The sequence below is a fragment of the Anabas testudineus genome, chromosome 7, assembly GCF_900324465.2.
Source record: "Anabas testudineus chromosome 7, fAnaTes1.2, whole genome shotgun sequence".
NCBI lineage: Eukaryota > Metazoa > Chordata > Actinopteri > Anabantiformes > Anabantidae > Anabas > Anabas testudineus.
Genome location: NC_046616.1, coordinates 761,258 through 784,183, shown reverse-complemented (window position 1 = coordinate 784,183; position 22,926 = coordinate 761,258). Strand labels below are relative to the sequence as shown.

At 42.5% G+C, this 22,926-nt stretch overlaps 1 protein-coding gene and 1 long non-coding RNA gene across 2 annotated transcripts in view; both read left to right on the top strand.

Annotated features, from left to right (window-relative positions):
• The window catches only part of plxna3 (plexin A3), an 86,563-nt gene that overhangs the window by 28,891 nt on the left and 34,746 nt on the right, over nt 1–22,926 (top strand). The window contains exon 7 of the mRNA XM_026367434.1: nt 22,533–22,673. Coding sequence (XP_026223219.1) covers nt 22,533–22,673 — 141 coding nt within the window. The remainder of the gene's footprint in view (nt 1–22,532; nt 22,674–22,926) is intronic.
• LOC117152873 lies at nt 4,503–4,999 on the top strand. The gene is made up of 2 exons (XR_004463386.1): nt 4,503–4,791; nt 4,891–4,999. It is a non-coding gene; the product is annotated as an uncharacterized LOC117152873 (long non-coding RNA).

The following is a 22,926-nucleotide window of genomic DNA, read 5'->3' as shown; positions in this document are numbered from 1 at the left end:
CAGATTTTGTTTAGCTCCAGAGGTCACACTGACGAACGATCACAACAGCAGGAATACTGAAAAATCCAAATGTACCCTGGTGAGAGCAGCAGCAGCAGTCGTGAGAGACTGAGCAGAACAGAGAGCCGAGAGACTCATAAATATGTATAAAATAAAGATAAATGCAGTGTCAGGTGATTTTTAGGAGGCAGCAAAGGAACGGTTTAATTCCCTGATATAACTTCAATTTTAAAATACTGCAGACCCAACCTCTCATTTAAATAACTGCAAAATACGATCCAGTACTTAGCCTTAAATACTCCAAAGGTACACACTGTAACCTTATAGTTTAAATACTGTGCAGACTGTAGAGTGACGTCTGCCCTGAGTAGATGGAGACACTCTAATGCAGCTACTATAGAGTATAGGTAGTAGTAGTAGATAATATACCACTCTAACTGCAGTACTATAGTATTTGTGCTTACAGTAGTAGTTGTTTTAGTAGTAGTAGGTGTATTAGTATATGTATTAATATCAGTTGCTGTAATGTACATGTAGTGAAAGTTGTAGTAATACTAGTTGTTATAGTAGCAGCAGTATGGCAGTAAAAGTAGCAGTAATCAAAGTAGTAGTAGTAGTAGTAGTAGTAGTAGTAGTAGTACTCATAGTGACCCTGACAACAGTTGTAATGAATTTATCTCTGATGTTGTTGTATCAGCCGATCTGACAGCCGATTGGTCCAGAGATCATGATGTCATCAGCATCTTTTGGCCCCGTTGAGGCGTCAGGAAGTTGGACGGGGGGGTGTGGTCCCTGGAGGATGGGTGTGTGTGTGTGTGTGTGTGTGTGTGTCTGTGTGTGTCCGTGTGTGTGTGTGTGTGTGTGTGTGTGTGTGTCCGTGTGTGTCCGTGTGTGTGTGTCCGTGTCCGTGTGTGTGTGTGTGTGTGTGTGTGTGTGTGTGTGTGTGTGTGTGTGTGTGTGTGTGTGTGTTCTCTGTTCTGCTGCCAAAACAAACAGGCCTGGGGGGGGAGAGGAGACACGCTGCACTGACCGCTCCTCCCAACACTCTAATGCTGGACTCTCTGTTGCTGTGAGGACTCTTTTCCCGACCCGACACTGATTTTTCCTGATTCACCGTAAACGTGACATATTCACAGTTACAGAATTCCACGTGAGCGTCTTGGTTCCCGATCCTCAGATCCATTCTAGATCCAGTCTCTGTCTCTTGTTTGCTCGTTTTACTGTAAATTGATTTATTTTACAACTTTCTATTTTTCAATCTTACCATTTTCGCAGGTTGTACAGGTTAAAGCATTAAATCCACACGATAGACATACGTTAAGTCCTGAAAACCTCTAGTGGAGATTCCACCTGAAAAATCAAAATCTTGAATAACTTCAGCCGAGATGAGCGGCTTCAGGTAGAGTCACTGTGACATAGTCAGTGTTCCTGTTTGAAGTGTTTCTAATGAATGAAACTCTCCAGTAATTCACATGTAGCTGTTCAAAGGTGGAGTGATGATGGTTTTGGTTAATAAACCAGTTGTGTGTTGTTGTCGTGTTGTTGTCATGGATGTTCTTCACCATCAGACACCAAACGGTGTATTTATCAAACCTCTGTGTCCTTCATCAGACATGTTCCAAACTGTTTAAACTTACTCAGAAATTTCTATTTATGACCTTTTCAAATTGAAACGGAGGACGAGCTTCAATGAAAGGTCGCAGCGAGTCATGTTTTCATAACAGATGTGGCCTGATCCCGGTACCGGGACCGCTCGAGTGAAAAGGGTTAAAGCGCATCCATTCATTGGGAAGAGGCTAACGCGTTCTCTTTGTTGAGGTCTTTAAAAGCATTAAATTAGATTTTAAAAGTGTGCAGATCCGCTGCTGCTCTGCTGCGTTCGATGTCTCTTTGTGTCAAACAGTAAAAATGATAAAATATTGTTTCTCTCTGTGCAGATTTGCTCAAAGCGGCAGCACTGAAAGCCTTTTCTGTCTCCAAAAGAACACTTCCTCCTCCTCTTCCTCCTTTCCATTAGCACAAAGTGAATTAGCGGAGATGAGTCAGCCAATCAGCTGTGGCATTCAGAGGGAACGGAGCCATTATTGGCTAATGAGACGACGGGGAATTAAAGCTTTTATTCTAATAACAGTAATGTCTGTTTGTAACCGAGCCGCCTGCACCTGCTTCTCTTCTTCCAAACATCATCTTCTGCTTTTCGACAGGGGGAAGGATTCTCACAGCCAGAGAGGGAAATTAATCTGCTGATTTAGATTCATATAAATGATTATTATTAGGAGAAGCCTGCACCTGTTTCTCTGTGTTACTGCGGAGCTGAAATCTGGAGCCGAACCAAACCACAGTCAGTTTCACTTTTACGTCTGTTTCCAACGACGACGCGATTATCGATGAACTTTTGTTCAGACATCACAGGGAGACGGCTGCACCTGTGGATCTCACCTGTGGAGAAATCGTTTAACCCTTTGTTTCCTGCAAAAACTAACTCATTCTGAAGATTTGTGGTTGTTCAGATGCTGAAATCAGGATTTTAGCGCAGTGGCTTAAATGAGTTCTTCTGCGTTAATCAAAACACTGATCACTGAAAGTAAATCCAGAATCTTCCGTCACACATTCTCAGACAGATTAAAGTTACTGTGACTGAAGGAGATCGATCTCAAATGTGTTCGAGACACTGACTGAGGAAACTGTGATGCTTCCTCAGGTTGTGTCTGACCTGGTTGAATTTTTCTGTTCAGTTTTCTGTTTGGTGGAAATTGAACTGTGGTTAATTAAGACTGCAGGCTCCCAGCCAATCACATCGTCCTCTCCACAGAGCAACGACATTGATTGGGACAAAGAATTAAAGTGGCAGATGTACACAAACTCAATATTCAAGTAAAAGTAAAAATACTGAAATGTATTTAGTATGCAAGTAAAAATTACGTTCATACTAAATACACGCTCTAAAATGTACTTTAAGTCCAAGAACAGCAGTACTGCAGTAAGACAGGTATTTGTCCGACTTCCTGATAGAATCAAAGTATTTTTACCAGCGTTGAACTCGATGCTGTTGAAGGTGAAGGTGACATGAAGGTTTGAGTCCAGGTTTGTTTCTCATGTCTAATGAATGAGGTTTCTGCAGAAATGTTCAGTTTAATTCATGAACAGATTCAAAAACCTGAAGCTGAAGCAGGAAAAAATAAAAATAAGTTTCTACACTCACTAAATGTACTCAGGTACTTTCCTCCTGAAACTGAAACTGACCGGTTGTTGGTTGGATGTTAACTGAGGTTGATGGGTGTGTGATTGGAGGAGGAAGCTTCACACCTGGGCTCACCACACACACACAGACACACACACACACACACACACACACACACAGAGAGAGACACACACACACACACACAGAGACACACACACACACACAGACACACACAGACACACACACACACACACACACACACACAGACACACACACACACAGACACACACACACACACACACACACAGACACAGACACAGACACACACACACACACACAGACACACACACACACAGACACACACACACACAGACACACACACACACACACACAGACACAGACACACACACACAGACACACACAGACACACAGACACACACACACACACACACACACACACACACAGACACACACACACACACACACACACACACAGACACACACACAGACACACACACAGACACACACACACACACACAGACACACACACACACACGGTCAAGCTCACTCACTCCCTGTTCGAGTTAAGGACCAGCTGGTGTTTTTGTTTTGATTGGCTGTAAATTAGATTAGAGACGATTGGCGGTTGCCAAGGCAACTGAAAATAAATCCCAATGCCTCCCCCCTCCTCTTCCACCCCCCCTCCTGATTTGGTAGCAGCAGATAGCCAATCAGATTCCTGAGAAAGAAGCGTGTTCATCACAGTGTGTGTCGAGTCGATTCTGTTTACGTCGTCCAAAATCGTCAAGAACTTCACAGGCTGCACCGAGCCGTGTGTCTGAGCCGTGTGTCTGAGCATGTGCGGCCCCCCCCCCCCCCCCCCCCCCGTCCCCTGTCCTCTGTCCTCCTGCAAATAAACAGCAGGCAGAGAGCAAATAAACACACACATAGTTTTGTCAAGGAGACCACATTTTTACTGCTATGATTCGGGCTTTGTTCGCTCTGCTCATGTCCAGACTAACTGTGCTGGAGCTGAAAATGTTTATCACGTGTGCTCGACCCTGACTACCGTACTGTACTAGATATGTCCCAGACCACCACAGCAGTCTGGATGGTTTATTAAATAAAGAGATTAGATAAAGATGTATTTTAGTGTGTGAAACACAGGGAACCATTGCAAAACTCTGAGACCTGGACTGTGTGTGCCACTTTTTCTAAAACCTGTACAGATGACGTTACCGTAGTGGAGCATGCTGAAGATAAAAGCATGCAGAGAAAAGTAGCCCAGTGATCAGTTATCAGCCACAGACACAGACGAAAACATAAAAACATGAAGGTTGTCAGGCAGGTTCTGCAGTAATGAGAGTGTTTGTCTCTCAGTGGATTATCCAGTTTATTCTGGAACACAGATAAGGATCCTCAGGAAGTGCAGGTCTTGCCAAATCTAAAATCATGTGTCTCTTCTCTGCGTGTTGGCTTTTCTCTGAGTCGTGATGCTGAGGAGCTGATTTTGGACACGAATTCACATGAAGCTGTGTTTTACTGACTCTGGGATAAGTTCTGAAGAGTAGATCCACAGAGCGGTGGTCATGATGCACATCTGGGATACAGTAAGTAAAGAATCAGCAGCTGTTTTTTACGCTGGTGCCATGTGGTGGATCAGTCTTCTAAATACAAGCCAGCTCACTCTTCTATTCTCTTTCCATCAGATGCTGTGCTTTGATTTGGACATTTGTCTTATTAAAGGACTTGAATGTGTTGTCCCTTGACTTCATGTTTGCAGTCCATAAATAAATGAGATGTCATTGTGTCAGCTTACTATTTGTCCACATTCTGTTGTTGAAGTTCAAACCAAACTCTAAAAACATCTGTATCATGTCTGTGTTTACAGATTTAACTGAACCATGAGTCAAAGAAATACTGATTCTGGGCTGTAGTAATAAAAATCCTGCATCATTGTCTGAGACAGAAGGCCCCAATACGATAACAGTTGTCTCATGTGCCCCCACCCTCAGCCTCACCGCCCCCTCCCCGTCTCTATTAGACTCTAAATGGATCACGACAACAGGCCGAGTCTGAAGCCTGGTTGTGGATTTATATGTCCTTCTGGACGAGCTGCTGCAGTCAGGGGCCAGCAACCGCCCACAACCCCCCCTCTCCAGCCCTGTTAGTGTGTGTGTGTGTGTGTGTGTGTGTGTGTGTGTGTGTGTGTATGTGTGTGTCTGTGTGTGTCTGGGTGTGTGTGTGTGTGTATGTGTGTGTCTGTGTGTGTGTGTGTGTGTGTGTGTGTGTGTGTGTGTGTGTATGTGTGTGTCTGTATATGTGTGTGTGTGTGTGTACACCACAGTGCCAGGAACTTGGAGTTAAAATGTGCTGATGGCTGCGTGTTGCAAGTCGAGGCGTTGCTCTCTACGGGTGACTGAGAGGCTGCGGAGTGTTTGTGGTTACTGACTCGTCAACTTCACGTTGTTTTCATGCCCACATGCATTTGTTTGGCTGTGTTCATGTATTCTTATGGTTAGTCCAGCACCATCATTGTCAGGTGAAATAAATCTCTGAACGTTACCTGAAGGTGAACTGCTCGTTGCTCCGCTACAGATCACAGGACACAGTAACGACTTCTAACTCTGCTGGACGCTGCACAAACTAACGATAAATTCTTACATCTAGGTGAAGATATCGGTGTAATCAGGAGACGTCTACCTGACTCACCCATGCTGAGCGTGCTCTTAGCTAAAGTCCGACAAACATGGGCGCTGTAGTAGAGGAGGTCGGGGTTTGGTGTACAGTGTTTGTGATGAAGTTAGAACCTGCTGTCACATTTATTTAATTCATTGAAATTGTCTTTTCTTTATTAATAAAAAGAGTAGTAATGTTACTTAGAAGGGATTCAGACACCGAGCTGTCACTTTCCAAAGCTACAGTTAACCAGGGTTAAGCAGCGGTACAGTAGAACAGAGCGAACTTACTGCAGCAAACCTGAAATGGTAACAGGTGTAATGTGAGGACTGTCGTATTGTGAGCCCGTCAGCCGCTAATAAGAAATGCATATGTCTCAAAGTATTAATGGTTTATATAGCAGAAGAAGGTATTTGTGGGTGGTTTGTTAATAGCAGCTGGTGTTTGTGTCTCTCTGTCTGTCGACTGTTTCCTGTGCAGCATTTGGTGAAAAACCTGTTGATGAAATGAACCCATATGCTAAAAAATATCCTTATATTGTGATACATATGGAGGAAAATCCATGTCCACGTGTCAGCTTCTAGTGGTTCCACAGTTTTATCAGCTCAGGTATGAAAGAAGCAGAAAGCTTTCTGTTGACCTGACAGATGGACATGTGCTAACAGCAACATACAGGCCTGCTTGGGAACCAGTATGAAGACAGAAACAATCCAAACCATCAGAAGAACAAGAGCCTGTAAACAGTAATGAAGTGAGCAGCTGTAAGCGTGTGTCAGCTGCAGCTCAGCTGGTTCTGTTCTCTTCATAGAGACGTCTTTGCTTACATTAAGTCCAATTAGGACCAGTTAGGAGTCCAAAAGGTTTAGTGGTTGAAGTGTGTTGCCACAGCCAATTGCATTGACTGTTTGTGCAGGTATGTTCTATTTTAAGCTCTGTATTCTGTTGGTACATTGTCCCCATTAAATGTAGCTGAACTCACTATTATCAGTTCCTGTTTGCACAGTGGTCATGAATGTGCAGCAGCCGTCAGTGTTTTACTGTGATACTGAAGAAAATGTAGAAACAGGAAGATTCTCAGTGAGGTTCTTTAATTGAGTGGATTATGAATGACCATGGAGTCGCACTGAGTCACAGCAACATGTGTTGACATTTGACTGAGTTATGACCCTGAGAAAAGTGAGATTTTCACGACTCACACGGTTTTGTTGCCTCCTCCTCTTTTGTCCTGCTGAGTGTCCCTGATGGTGTGTGGGTGGAGGCTCCTTCTCCAGGTCTGTTCTCATAATTTGTGTCATGCTTGTGTCTCTGCTGGTCATTATGTTGCTGTGTTAACAGGTTGGAATGTGTCAAAGAGCACAGTAATGATTTAGTTTGTTTACTCAACTGTTTGACCTCTGTGTGTGTGTGTGTGTGTGTGTGTGTGTGTGTGTGTGTGTGTGTGTGTGTGTGTGTGTGTGTGTGTGCTTGTTTCCTGTAATTATTTAATGCAGTAGCTCGTAACTCTCTCTATCTGTGTGCTTTAGCTGCCACAGTAATAAATGCAGGTGTTTAGGAGCCACCTCTGAACACCTGAGACCTCCATGAGTGTATGTGTGTTCACTTCTTAAACCTGGTGTGTGTTTGTGTGTCTCTCGGGCCCTTTGAGAACGATGTTTGTTTGTTCTAATAAAATGAACGAACGACTTCTGATGTTTTTTTCTGTTTACCCAGAAACTAAAGTGGTGAATCTGTTCGGACTCTCAGCTCCTCACACACACAGAACTTATAATGACTGATCAACCACAATTTTCCTGGACTTTAACTAACATGCTTTTGTCAGACTCAAACTGAACGGTCCAAAACCAGCTGTGTGGATGAAGTGTTTGTCAGGGCTGATTGGTTAATGAGGAACAGGTGAGATGGCTGTTGGAGTCATGGCTGGGTGATTAGGGAATGAAGGAGGGGTGTGCAGGTGGCTTTGGGAGCAGTGTGGTGTGACTGTACAGGGAAACAAGCCCTCCCCCTCCACATAAAACCTTTTGCCAGTGGCAGAAACTGTTGTTTGTGGGTTGATGAAGTTGCTCTGAAGGCGACGGTGTCTGTGCAGCTGTTTCCAGCAGCTGGGATGATGTTAGTCACTAGTTGCTCCCATCGTGTGATGGTGCACACAGCTGCTGTGGGTAACCTGTGTCCTAATGTGACAGGCTCCTCTCGGTCGGAGGCTGCAGAACTGATCTGATGTTTGTTTTTACCTCCGGACGTCGTTTGTTGTGTTTAATACACATGAGGACGGACGTTTTAAACCCTCTGTGGTATAAATCCTTCATTTACAGATAACGTTGAACCAGCAGCGATGGTTAATGTAGCCGACTGATGACTGAGGAAGTCACTAAATAAAAGTAACGTGAAAACATGAAACAACAGATGGAACCACACACTGTGTCTGTTTTCCATTAAGCATGTGCATGTCAGACACATGGGCTCCTGAATATGTGGAGGGATGCACCCGTCGGGCCTGATAAACAATGAGATCAGGTATCGAATAATGGGCCTGATCCGTGAGGCCGATGTATTTAGGACACGTTAGCAGCCGGGTGTTGGACTCAGCTGCAGGGACGTGTGTTATCTTAGCACGTGGACACGTGAAATTTGTGGTGATGGTAACGTGAGAAACCACACTGGACATTTTGGTGAAGGTAGATAGATAGATAGATACTTTATTGATCCCCAAGGGGAAATTTTGGTTTTGCAGCAGCCATTACACACAAAAACATTTGAACATTGAGTAACATGATCTACACAACAATACATGAGACACAGTACAAGAATAACACACAGTATAGACAGTAATAACAACTAAACACACAGTAGAACTTGAATGTAAAGTGACTTAGTTACACATTGTTCAACCATCAGCGTGGACACTAACTCTCTGTCGGGGAGTCATTGTACAGGCTGATGGCTGTTGGCACAAATGACTTCCTGAACCGTTCCTTGTCACGGCGGAGCTGGAGAAGTCTCTGGCTAAAACTGCTCCGCTGTTTGATAAGCAGGCTGTGGAGAGGATGTGAGCTGTTCTCCATGATGCTCAGCAGTTTGTGCAGCATCCTCCTCTCCACCACCTGCTCTAAAGGTTCCAGAGAAGCCCCCAGCACAGAGCCAGCTTTCCTGATCAGCTTATTCAGTTTCTTAGTGTCGCTGGCTCTGATGCTGCTGCCCCAGCAGATGACAGCAAAGAATATTGCACTGGCTACAACAGACTGGTAAAAGATCTGCAGCATCTTGTTGCACAAATTAAAGGACCTGAGCTTCCTCAGGAAGTAGAGTCTACTCTGTCCCTTCCTGTAGACACCCTCTGTGTTGAACTTCCAGTCCAGTCTGTTGTCCAGGTGAACTCCCAGGTATTTGTACCTCTCCACCACCTCCACCTTCTCACCCAGAATGGACACAGTGTCAAAGCCAGTTTTATTTCTCCTGAAGTCCACAACCATCTCCTTGGTCTTGCTTACATTCAAGGTGAGATGGTTGTTTCCACACCACTTCACAAAGCTGTCCACCAGACCTCTGTAATCGGTCTCCTCCCCACCGCTGATACACCCAACCACTGCAGAGTCATCTGAGAACTTCTGCAGATCGCAGGACTCAGTGTTGTACTGAAAGTCTGAGGTGTACAGGGTGAAGAGGAAAGGTGAGTTCCATTTAGTTTTATAGAGTCAGGAAAGTGATGTTGAAATCAGAGAGATGTCCGTTTATTCATCTAACAAGTCCAGGACGTTAACGCACCAGCTGTCCACAACAGACGAGACGTCTGTCCAGGTCTGAATATTAACTGTGTGTGTGTGTGTGTGTGTGTGTGTGTGTGTCCTTGCTATGACAAACGACTCTTCGCTCTCTGATAAATTCTTTCTACCACACACTGACTTTATCTCCGCTCTCTGTGCATCATCAGAACTCACCTTGGGAAATGACTTCATCTCTTCTTCTTCGCTCATTCTCTTCCTGTCTGTCCTCTTCACCTCCCTGTCTCTCTCTCTCTCTCCCTCTTTCTCTCTCTCTCTCTCTCTCCATAAAGTGTGTCCCCCCCCCCCCCCCGGACACGTTTCAGCCCGACGTCACACACAGTAGTAAAACCTTGTGTGGTCTGATATAAACCAGTCTGTCCTCCCCCCGTCTCTCTCTCTCCCCCTGTCTATAGCTCAAACTGCGTTTTGAGCACATTTCAACATAGTTGTGAGGACATTTTGTCCAGTTCTCCCACATTTAAAGGGCTGTTTGAGGGTTTGGGATCAGGTTTACATTTGGGTCAGGTTCAGGATCAGGTTTAGGTTGGGGGTTGGGGTACAACTGAAGTGGTGATGGGGGAGTTCAGGCCCCAGGTCAAGCGACTGTATCACATCCCCACAGCTACAGTAAGAGCCGAGCCACACCCGGGCTAAATGTGAGCACGGTCCAATTTCTGAACACTGAACACGGAGACGTGTCGCAGAGGTCCAGTTACAAAATGTGGCAGCAGTGGAAGAAAAACCTTCAGTCCTTCAGTATGTGACCTGTGAGCATGGGACTCGGACTCTGACTAGACCGGATCCTGTAGCTGTTCTCAGACCTCCACAGTCTTCAGTGTCAGTCTGATCCTTTTCTCCAGGTAGCTGAGTTAGCTGTTAGCAGACGACTGTGAAACAGGGTAACTCTGTTTTCTATTAACTTTGCTCTTTGTTTCCTCTTTTCTAGGTGGATTTGTGGATATTTGTTTATGATGGATTTTGGAGCCGCTGATATCATCAACGTTAAAACCTCGGTGTGTTCAGATTTCACCGAGTTATGACTCGGAGAATTAGCGCAGTGTTTCAGCACTCGGTCCATCGGCACGTGGTTTCCATGTGGATTTATGTTAGGAATCACAGTGAACCCTCAGTTCGGCACGTGATCCGTGAACAAGCTGAACCACAGGAACAGCGACTGTTTAAGTAAAGTAAATATGTCTAAGTTTTGCATCACTGCATTTTCAGCTTCACTGTGGAAAAGTGCAATAAAGAAGCAGTTAGAGTTTGAGGAGTTAAAGCAGTTTATGAAGCAGCAGCAGTTAATCTTCAGGGTGTTTGTGTCAGCAGCAGAAAGAGCTGCAGAATAATTCAGGTCCTTAAGTCATGAAGATGAATAAGAGCTGTAATCAGAAAATGTGATCATCATATTTATCAGCATCATCAGCTCAGCTGGCGCTCGGCAGGGGGAGGAGACGAGGAAGGAGGTGAGAAGGAAGGGAGAACAGGACAGAGATGAAGGATGGGAAGTAGGAAGGAAAGGAGTGAAGGAAAAAGGTAACAAGGAGACAAATGATTAGAAAACAGGACGGAGGTGGGAGGATCAATTCAGAAGAAGAAAAATGAGGATTGGTGAACAAAAGGGAAAGTGGAGGAAGAAGATGTGTTGGAGGAGGAAAAGAGGGTGGGGGGTATAGGAAGGAAGGAGGAAGCAAAAATGGGGGAGGGGAGGGAGGAGACAGGGGGAGGAAAATTTAGAGAAAGTGTTTGAAGCAGCGGAGATGAGCTTAATCCACCGAGCACCTGAAAGTGGGTCACACTGAGGGGGGGAGGAAAGATGGGAGAAAAGTGGGAGGTGTTTGAGAAAGGAAGCAAAATACTGAAACTGAGAGTTGGAAAGGAGAGAGAAGGAAAGAAGGAGGTGAGATAAGGAGAAGAGAAAAGATGGGGGAAAGTGGAGGTGAGGAAACGAGGACAGGAAGGGAGGAACAAGGAGACTAACAAAGGAGAGATGAGAAACTAATTAGGAGACAAGGAGAAAGGGAACAAAGGAAAGAAGAGAGGAAACTGTGTTATTACACTGTGTGTGTATAACTGGGTTCACCAGTCAGTTGTACTGGGACCAGTAGCAGCAGCAGCAGCAGTGTGTGTGTGTGTGTGTGTGTGTGTGTGTACACAGACTCACACACGTACTAAAACTACAGTAAAAGTACACATGGATCATCAGCTCAGTGTGGTTACAGTACCAGTAGGAAAAGTACTTCTTGTACTTACTACTTCTTTGGTGCTGTGGTTCCCAACCTAGGGGTCGGGGCCATCTGACGAGTCACAGAACACATGTAAACATTTTAGTTTCAGAATGAATAAATAATAATTCATGAATCTTTAAATTATTTAATGGGTTTAGAACGAATCATATTTAACAGCTGAGGCGCTGTGACGTTCTCGTCTCTCGTCCACTCAGGATCTTTTCCAACTGGGTCTATTCGGGTGTTTTTCGTCTTGCTCGCCGACAGATGAAGGGTTAACGCAGCACTTGGTTTCAGTCTGAAGAAGTTCCTCTTCCAACATGGCGTTGGCTTCGTTAACAGTCTGTCCTGTAATTAATGTTTCCTCCGGCGTCACAGTCAGTTTGATGTTTTCCACTGAAACACCCCGACCCACTTCAGAGACAGTTATTGCCTCATGTTTCATCACACGCTGAAATGAGTGACAATTATTTCCTACAGAATTAATTAGCTCTCTGCAGCCTCTCTCTCTTTATCACTGGCTCTGTCTCTCACCTGGATCTGAACTGACGACCTCGATATCTGGTCAAAAAACTGATAGGAGAGATGGAAAAGAAAGGAATAATTGAATGGCTGCTAATTAGGCTTTTATTCCGTACTGTGTAATTATAAGCAGCGGTGAAGTCAATCAGCGAGGCAGAGAAATGTTAATGAACTTCTCTGCAGTCTTTATTATCCTGCTCTCTGTCTGCTGTGTTCCGCTGCGTTGGTCGAGTTTGTGTTGGTGAAGCTGCAGAAAAGAAAACAGACGCTGTAAATTCAGTCGAATCTAAATCTAAAAACAATTAAAAACTCTCCTCAACCCAAACACAGAAAACCTCCTCTGTTCTTACTTTATTACTGTTTTCAGGCTTTTTCACCGACTTCATCCAGAACGAATCTCCAAAACTCTGAATGGACACTAACTACAGCACCTTACTTGAATTTCCCTTTGGGGATGAGTAAAGTTGATCTGATCTTATCTTGTCTTGTCTTGTCTTGTCTTGTCTTGTCTTGTCTTAATTTGCCTAAAAATCATCATGTGTCGGTGGAATCCACTTCCTTCACATCCTGGTCCACTGCAAACATGAGCTGCTGATACAGAATTCAACTTGTCAAACTGGAAACTGTGGTTTATAATGGGCGTGAGTGCAGACCCCCAAAGCATCATGGGAACTACAGTGTAGTTCCAAAACCTAGATTAGTCCCCAAATAGAAGTAGGATAGGAAATAAAAAAGGAGCGATAGTCTTCTTAATGTTGTACTGATAGATTACTGCTGCCAGTAGGTGGAGACCAAAACAGAGAGAGAACAGATCAAGAATCATCCCGTGGCTGTGAACATATCAACCTGAGTCCGTACGATGTGTTTCTACTGAAAACAAGTGAAGTGTCGGTGCAGGTTTAGAGAAACAGACACGTGAGAGCTGCTAATGTTCATGCAGCGAGCTGCTGGAACCGTTTCTGATAAAGTAAACTGGAGGTAACACCCACACAGAGCTGGACTGTGTGGACAGCAGCAAACACTGTGTCCATGTGAACAATCACACAATTACTGCTGAGCCAACACACACACAAACACACACACAGGCTGTGATGGATGTATGGGCAGAGACACAGCAGCAGGTGGAGAAGAACAACCTGACTGGCAGAGGTGGAAAACAGCCCAGAGCACTGAGCCGTCACAGTAATGTTTGGTTCCTCGGCAGCGCAGGTTGGGAACATCGGATTTACTGGAAACCACAAAACACTCAGAGTATTTTAAGTGTCTGCAACACTAGTACTAAGTAGAAGTAAGAGCAAGTTTTATTTTATGGTTTGGACTTAGATTTTTTACCTAATAATAATTCTAATATCTTATTTCACTAGATTTCTTTTAGCTCAATCAACAGTTGTATTGTGACCTGTAGACTTTTATCTCATAGTCTTAACTTTAAATCTTATTACTTTTGAATTCAATGTTAAAGTTTAGACTTTTCACTTCATCATTGTTATTTTCTCTGCTCAGTTTTTAGATTTTAAACCATTTGTTTAATCGTTGCCGCTGAGCTCCTGCATCAGATCTAGTATTGAGTTACTGTTGGGAACTTCAGCAGCCTCTGTGTCGACTGACTCATTATTACAACATTTATTTTCACTTCCTGACTTTTTGATTAAGTGAAAGTAAAACACTAATTTCTTTTCACGGTTTTTCATATTTCATGAACTCGGACAGTTGGTTGTTAATGTTGGCCTTACAGTTGTGGAGCTATTACTGATTGAATTTGGATGTTTTTCTGCTGGGAATTCCAAATACCTGTCGAGGGATTGAGGAGTTAAAGTAGAATGTGGATTTAGGGTGTTAAAATATGTGAATAATAAATGGGTGATGTCCATCTAGGTAAGCGCTTTCGACTGGGACTGTGGTGTTTCCCCTGAGTGGATACCTCATGACCAAGATATTTACTGCTCCAAGCTGCTCTGCTCTTCATCTTTCTGTCTCTTGCATAACAACAATAACACCAACTCTGCCAAAGTAAAGTACACAGAAATTAACTCTCCATCATTTAACAGACAAGTTGTCTGAGAGCTTTTTTGGGTCGATCTGAGAAATGTTTTGTACTCTGATCTAACGTGTTTGGGATTTTTATACCAGCTATTGTCATTAAACGGTAATACACAGGAAAGAATTGATCCTTGTGGTACTGCACTCACATTGCTGCTGTTCTACATTTACATTGAGACACGCTTTAATCCAAAGTGACTTACAAGCCACTAATTATCAATAATTAGTTAGTTTATTTTTTGTTTTCCAAAGATAATTCTAAATTGTTTTTTTTTTGCTTATTAAAGAAAAGACTCAGGTCTATTAGTCTCAGGTGTATTAAATCAGTTAATATTCAGTGGAAGATGAACATAAATAAAATAAAATCTAATAATAAAAGAATTGAGTTAAATCAGCAGATTTCTAGAGGATGTTCTGACTTGGATTTTTACAGTAAATTATTAAAATAAACTCTGTACATGTTTAAATTGATTATCACTGTACATAAATTATCTTTTGTTCATTAATGGATAATAATAATTTTAGTTCTAAATATATGTAGTGTTGTTATATTGTTGTACTGTATAACAACATAGAGCAATTTAAAATTCCTAGAGGGGGAATCACATGTTTCCGTAGCAGTTAATAAAAGAAACAAGTAAAACTGTTAAGCTAAATGGTTTTAACACCTAACAACAATGTCCCGAGCGTGAGTCCAGACGTTGTTGCATGTTGCCCTGGAAAACATTTTTGGAGTACACCTGTCAAAGGTTATGGTAAATTTTACATTTAGCTAGAAAAATCACACTAGTTTTGTCTTTGAGTATCTTAAGGGTGTGATTCCTAATGCTGTCAACGTCTGTTCTAACAGAAGCATGTATAGATTGAACAGAGGGGGGGGGCCAGTATTGATCCCTGTGGTGCTCCCCTTATGTTACTGCTAATGTTTACACAGTATTGACAACAAGCTCAGAACTGTAGAGTGAATAGAATTAAATTCACAAAGATTCAAATGTGGTTCTGACTTGAAATTAGTCAACCTGTCTTGTTTTGTTGACCCCTGTAGTGAGAATGTTCTGACAAACATTTCTGGATTTCATCCTCTGTTTCCATATCGGTCTCCCCTCTTTGTTTCTCACCCTTCCTATCTCTCCCTTTTTCTTTTTGCATCATCTCCTCTCTCTTGCTCTGTCCCTCTCGCCTTGCTAACAGCTGCCCTACATATTGAAGGATAGATATCGTTGCATCACCACGGGCTACACACGAAATCACGCACACACTGCAGAAAAACATGCAACACACACACACTTACAAAGATGCCTTCATACCACACACACACACACACACACACACACACACACACACACAGGATTAATTATTATTCGGTTGCCAAGGAGATGATGGAAGAACGAGCAAATCTGTCAGCTCCCCAAAGAGACTGAAGACTCTTCACATATCATCCTTTCTCTCTGTTCATCTCTATCCTGTTCAACCACTCAATCTGGCGAGGGGGGGAGGGCGTAAATGGGTCTACTCTGTATTATCTATTATATCATATCTAATTGTTACCATGGTGATGATAATCCGGGCTTAAAGAAGGAACGCTTTTGGGACCTTAAGGGTTTTTTTGTGGCTTGTGTTAGAGTCTTGCCAGACCTGATAGAATATGTAGTTGATTAATTCATTAGTCAGTTAATAGTAAATGAATCAACAACTCTTCTGATAATTTATTAATCACTTATGTATGAAGATGTGTCACGCTCCAAAGATAAGAAAGATTTGTCAAAGTTAAATCAGCACATTTCCACCAGAAGTTGAAACGTACAGATGGAAAAACTAATGAGACTTAAATCAGCAGATATTCAAAGGAAATTCTGACTTATTTTGATTCTGCATAAAGAAGAAACAGTTAAATCAACAGCTTTGTGATGGAGAGTTCATCTGATAAATAAATAAGTACTGAAGAAAAGTTAAATCAGCAGATTTCCAGTGGAATTTTGAATTTGCATGCTTTGCTAAACAAACGCTCGGGGCAGAAGGGACACATGATGAGTTTTCAAAGGTAATTCTGACTGGAATATGTGAATTCCACAAATCTTCAAAAGTAGTTCTGACCTGGATAAAATAAATAGAACAAGCTCAGTACATAGGAAAGACGTATTAGCATTAAATTAGTACATGGACATCGTGAATGTAATAAAATATTTATTAGCATGTCCAGACTAGAATCGAAACCACTGATTTGAGGGGAAATGTGGAGGGTCGGAGGTCATTTAGTACGTAGCTCTGTACTGCAGCAGCTGTTCGCATCAAAATTTTGTTGTAAAGCTGTAACAGGAAGAGCGATTGCAACTACCAAAATAAGAGCCTTAGCATATGAAAATATACAGAAATGTCTTTTAAGCATAGAATTGTTATTATTTTCATGGACCGGTAAATTAATAGAAAGACAGAAAGGGTGTGTGTGAGCTGCTTTCACCTAATCTGTCACTTCTAGTTAAAGTGTGCATGTTCGCCTCAGGGGTTAAAACCATCACTTGGTGGTCTCCGTGTTGTCTGCAGTGTGTGTGTGTGTGTGTGTACTGGGGGATGGGGAGGAACTAATAAGCTTAACTGCCTCCCCCCTGCCTGTTTCACCCTTCACTGCCCTTCCTCCTCCTCCACCTCCTCTCCCTCCCTCAGGGTCTGATGCCTGACTGAACAATGTTTAGTGTCTGTCTGAAGGAGCTAAGTGGATGGGATGGTCCTCCATCACACACAGTGTTCTTCTCTTTGTCTGGTCAGGAAAAGGATCTGCTTATTTATTTTATACAGGTTTATCCTTAATATTCACCATTTTCAGTGATGCAGTCGTCATGACAACAGAGGTAGAAGGATGTGCTGAGTCTGAAGAGACAGGACAGAGATGCAACAACACTGTGTGTACTGGACACAGTCCAGTCGACCTGTTGGTGACGCTAATGAACTAGACATCATTAAACTCATGGATGAATAATAATAATAATAATATATTATTTTATACTTTTAATGCTAATAATAAGATATTAGTTTTTTGTATTTAAAAAAGCAGCTACGTACAGACGACTGACTAATCCAAACTAAATCATCAAGTTTTTCAATGGAAGTTCTGACTTAAGATTTTAAGAACGTTTGCAGCAGAGTTGTTGACCTTGACTCCCCACAGTTAAAATGCTTCTTGGCTTTAGCTCTACACATTCTGCACGTCTGTTGTCGGGGCTCTTTGGTATCAAAGAGAAACTTGAGGAAAACATAATTTTCAAATTTGTCCACATTAGTGAGAACACATTCTGCAGGAGAGAAGCAGCAGCAGCTGGGTGAAACCTGAGCACAGTGTGCTAACAGACAGGCTGTGTGTGTTGTGGTGAAAGTGCAAGCTGGTGTTGAGTTTCAGGAGTTTCAGGCTGCTGTAATGTGTAAGTGAATGAAAGAGAGAGGCAGACAGATTGAATGAGAGCTGAATGAGTCTGTTAAGAGACACTAATGTGTCTGACAGAACAAGACTTCCTTTAGAAAAACACCAAATTCAAGGTCTTAACCAAACTAAAATAGAAATGCCACAATACATCACTTTCACACATCAACAGAACAATTATTATTAAAGTATTTTACTGGCCGAAGCAGTTTTAGCTTTATTTTTCATATTATGTAGTTTAATAAACAACTAAAATGTCTGTATACAATACAAACGTACATGACGTACATTCTTTTGTAAAGATAAGAACAAACACAGCCAGTAGATATAGTTATAGAAATAGTGTCAGTTCTGAGAGTGACTTTTCCGTTTGTTAGTGAACAAGATCATGTTGTATAGAAGGATTTTTAAATTGGACAACTTGACAATGAATGTTCAGTTATTTTTAAATACAGAACAAAATAGGTTACTGTCAATGGGAATTGTGATTTCTTATATCTTCGTTGTTTTGACAAACAAAATACATTCTTTAGCCTGAAAACATTCAGAATATGTAGACGATGTTAATCCACGTGTCTCAGTCTGTTAATGGTCAGTGACAGTCAGTAGAGCTGTAGTTAACAGAGTAATAATAGTACCAAGCAGCTGTGTGTGTGTGTGTGTGTGTGTGTGTGTGTGTAATCAGATCAGTTAGCAGAGTCATTGGTTATTGCACTTTGTGTGTATGTGTGTGTTTATAGCTGATAATAATTCAAACACAGTGTCAGGATTATCAGTAATAGAGTTGGTTTATCTCAGATGAACTGGCAGCTTTCCCTCTCTCACCATGGGCTGGACCACACATTTAATCGTTGTCACACACACACACACACACACACACACACACAAATACTCGGAGGTATTGCATTACAGAGGAATTTTAGGCAGCTGCAGGCCTGTGTGTGTGTGTGTGTGTGTGTGTGTGTGTGTGTGCAGTAATATCTGGTTTCCACTAATAGCTGACCAGTGAGCAGAATGAACAGCGAAAATGAAAAAGTGTGATTGGTTTTCTGAGATGTATAAACTGCTGCAGCACTTCAGTGTGTAACAGACACCATTTAACACCCACTGAAACCAGTTGCTGATGGTCACCAGTCTGCTGACTTAAATCAGGAGATTTCCAATGGAAGTTCTGACTTAAGTTCTTTAAAAAGCTGTAAAAAGGCTTTTGAGTTTTAAATCAACACATTTCTAAAAGAAGTTTTGATTTGGATTCAGTTTTTTACTCACATTAAACTGAACCTTGTGTGCTGATGGACACACTGTCTCTGTCAGATCTAACCCATGTTTCTTTAACCGACAGGATCGTGTGACAGTAACAAACCAAACTTTCCACCTGTTGTTCAGCACAAAGCATTTAGAAACAAACCTACTGAGTGAAGCAGTTCAGCTGGGAGACAGTGACCGATTCATCGAGGGTTCAACACATGTAAAGGTTCAGCTGATTAAAACAAATCTGAAGATCAGAGGAGCCACTGCATTTTACATAAATCACATTTCTCAGAAGTCATACAGAAAGAATACACACAAAGAAGGGGGTGTATTCAATTATTAGCTCCTAATTCATGCATATGCAAATGCAAAATTTTAATTATGACAATATGCATTAAAGAGATAATCTCAGCTACTGTGCATCAGTATTATGTTCCATTCATTACTGACCTTAAATCAAAAGGCAGATTGTCCAAAGGAAAAACATTTTACATTTAGAAGACGCTTTTATCCAAATCGACTTACAAGGGTAGGCAGGGTAGGCGTAAGGAGGTCTTGCCTAAGGACCCCTACTGGAGGTAGGTCACAGCTGGGATTTGAACCCCCTTTCTTCCACATGGAAGGCGGTGATGTTACCACTACACTAACCAGCTGCCATCCACTCAGAACTTTTATTGAAAATTTACTGATTTAACATACAGAATTCCCTTCCTTTGTACCAAGCTGGTTTTGTTTCTTTATAAAATCCTATTCAGAACTTCCATTAAAAAGTTGCTGATTTGAGTCTAAGTGACCAACAATCTGAGTCTTCGTACCGTACACCACTAGAAACTGAGGACACTGACAGACAGCAGTCAGATTGTCTGTCACAGGGTGAAAGGGTAAAGGTCACGTACGTACGTGTGTGTGTGTGTGTGTGTGTGTGTCCTCAGGCTGTAGCAAAACAAAGCAGGTGTTGACGGTATGAATGCAAGCTGGGATTCACAGGTCAGAGGTCACTTCCTCTTTCTCAAAATGTGTTAGTCAGTTACAGCTGGACTACTCTTCGTCCATGGTCTTGATCCCAGGGGAGAACGGTCTCTGCAGAGTCTAATACTTGATCTGATATGAAAAGGAACAAAACATGGGAAGGAGGGAAAATGGAGGAGAGAAGGAAGGGGCAGAAGGATGGAGGGAGGAGGGAAGGAAGTAAGAAAGGAGGGAAGGAGAGTAAGGTAGCCAAAAATTAGAGGGGGGAGGAAGGGAAAGAGAAAAGGAGGGAGGGAAAGTAAGGGAGGAATAAAGGAAGTAAAAAGCAAGGAAGGAAGAAAGGAGAGGATGAATGAAGGGAAGTGAGGAAGAAGGGGGGCGGGGGTGGACAGGGGAAGGAGGTATAAAAGAAGTGAGTGAGAGAAGGAAAGGAGGGAGAACACGAGGGAGGGAAGGAAAGAGGGAAGAAGAGAAGGAAGGAAGATAAAAGAAATCCGACTGAGGGTTGAAGGGAGTTCTGAGATCTCTGTGAGTTAATTAGCTGCCTCCTCGTTAAGTTCGTTAAGCAGCCAAGCTTAATTAGAACTGACGAGCTTCACACACACCCACACACAGGTCTTACTGTAGCTGTGAAGACACCCATTAAAACCTCCCACCCTTCACCCAAAACCTAAACCTGGTCCTAACCTGGACTCTAAACTGAGTGTGGACCCTCAAACATCTCTTTGAAGATGTGTGGACCAGTCAAAATGTCCTCACAGTGATGGTATTTTACTAAATGTTGTCCTCACAACCATAGAAAAGGGATACGTCCAGGTCTGACTCACAACAGAACACAGTTACACAATCCTGTTTCATGGAGACACACACACAGCAGCAGCAGCAGCAGAGCGAGGGAGGAGACGGTAAAGTAGGGCACTGCAGCAGAAACCCAACACACAAGTGTCTGACTCTACGCTGGGATTTCAACATTTATTTCAAGGTTTAATCTGTCAGATTCATAAAGTGCGGAGAAATATTCCATATCAGATGAGCTGAACTGAAAAACACCAAGTTTAAATTCATGGGATGAGTTTTTCCCACCAAAAATTGCCAAAACCTGAATGGCAGTTTTGTACTGTCGTCGTGCTGAGCTCGCAATAAGACACCTTAGTGGCTGTCTTTTAATGTGCTAGGCTAGGCTAGCAGTTTCCTAATGCTTCCAGTCTTCGTGCTAAGCTAACCATGCGGTGGACACGTCCTCGAGCTTCTGTGTGAAGTGATTTTTCACAGAGATTTGTTCAAAGATGCTAAATGACCTCAAAGAGATGAAACCAAAAAATGACACAGTTGTGATGTTTTTATAATAATCAGACCTTTGTGGTTCGGACACTTTACCAAAGAGACAAAAACACTGAAGAAAATAAAAGTTGACACGTCTTTTGGTGTTTGGTAAATTCAGCTCCTGTTTTATTGAACGTCGTTACGTATTCCTGATCAAATCTTAACGTTTCGGGATTTAGCCCGTCAACAGCAGCACTCACACATTTCTTTCAGCTTTTTCTGATCCCACCTTGCATCCTTCCTTCTTCCTTTCTTTTCTCCTTCCTTCATCTCCTCCCTCCAGTCTGTCCTCTCTCTTTTCTGCACCTCGCCTCCTCTTCCTCTGTGGTGTTTTTCTGGGTCACACTGAAGCAGGGGAGGAGGGAGGGAGGTTTTGGGAGATTTGGGGGAATCTTATTTTAGTCGCTCCACATTTTCAAGAAGCCTGCTCGTCTCCTCATCGGCCCTGCGCTGTGTTTAATCATCGAATCATCGCCAATATCATCATCATCTTCATCTTCCTCTGCAGTGAGATCTCATCCATCCCTGTGTCTTATGTCTGTAAAATGGCGTCTGTTTTTATACTAATTGAAAACCGTCCAACACTTTTGGTTCAGAGTGAGACACCACTGCAGCTGCTGTTCTGAATTTTCCTCTGATCATTTGTTTTCCACAGGAAATGAATCCTGAGACACTCGACAGTCTCTAACCCTCATACCATAATCCCTCAGGTTGCTTATAATCATCTTTGGGAAATACTGTTTGTGTTTTAGCTCAGAAACGATCACGTCTAAGTGTAAAGGTTTCGAACCGTGTCATGTTATTCTTGTTACACCTCAGCCTGAATTGTCCAAAACGTGTAGAAATAGACAGAAATTTAAAAAGGAGACATTTGTTGACGAGTGGCCACAGACATGAAGGTCCGGATCAGACCAATCTGAGGTTTCTCCTCTAAACTCTCTCATAGCTGTTCAACTAGAATCTGTATTTCATTTGAAATCCAGAGGATGATACCACCAAAAGGTGTAATGTCTCCGATGCTTGTTGTCAGCAGTAATCTTAACTCCTGAAGTTTCAGGTAAATCAGGTCTGATTCTTCGCTGCTGTGCTTTATCATGGTTAATGAGTCTGTTAGCATCAATCCAACGTCAGTGTCAGGCTATGACACCATCTCTCTTGGTTTGTTTCAGATCCGTGTGGATGGGATCCCTCCGCCGGCCCAGAATGCTTTGCTGTATGAGACGGTGACGGTGGTGGAAGGGAAACCGATTCTCCGAGACATGGTTTTCAGTCCAGACCACCAGTACATCTACCTCCTGAGTGACAAACAGGTGAGCTGTTTCTATTTGATGTCTAACATCATATATCTGGATGTTTGCAGCACTTTAAAACTAAAATCACAAAAACACTGAACATGTAAAAGAAAAAAATTCAAATCAGCATTTATTTACTGAAAAAGACTTTACACAGCGAACCCATCAGCTCAGTGAAACGGGACATTTCCTGGTTAAATAGCTCGACGGTAGTTTTTATATTTTAAGTTTTGTCCAGAAGTTAAATCATCAGATTTTTATTGGAAGTTCT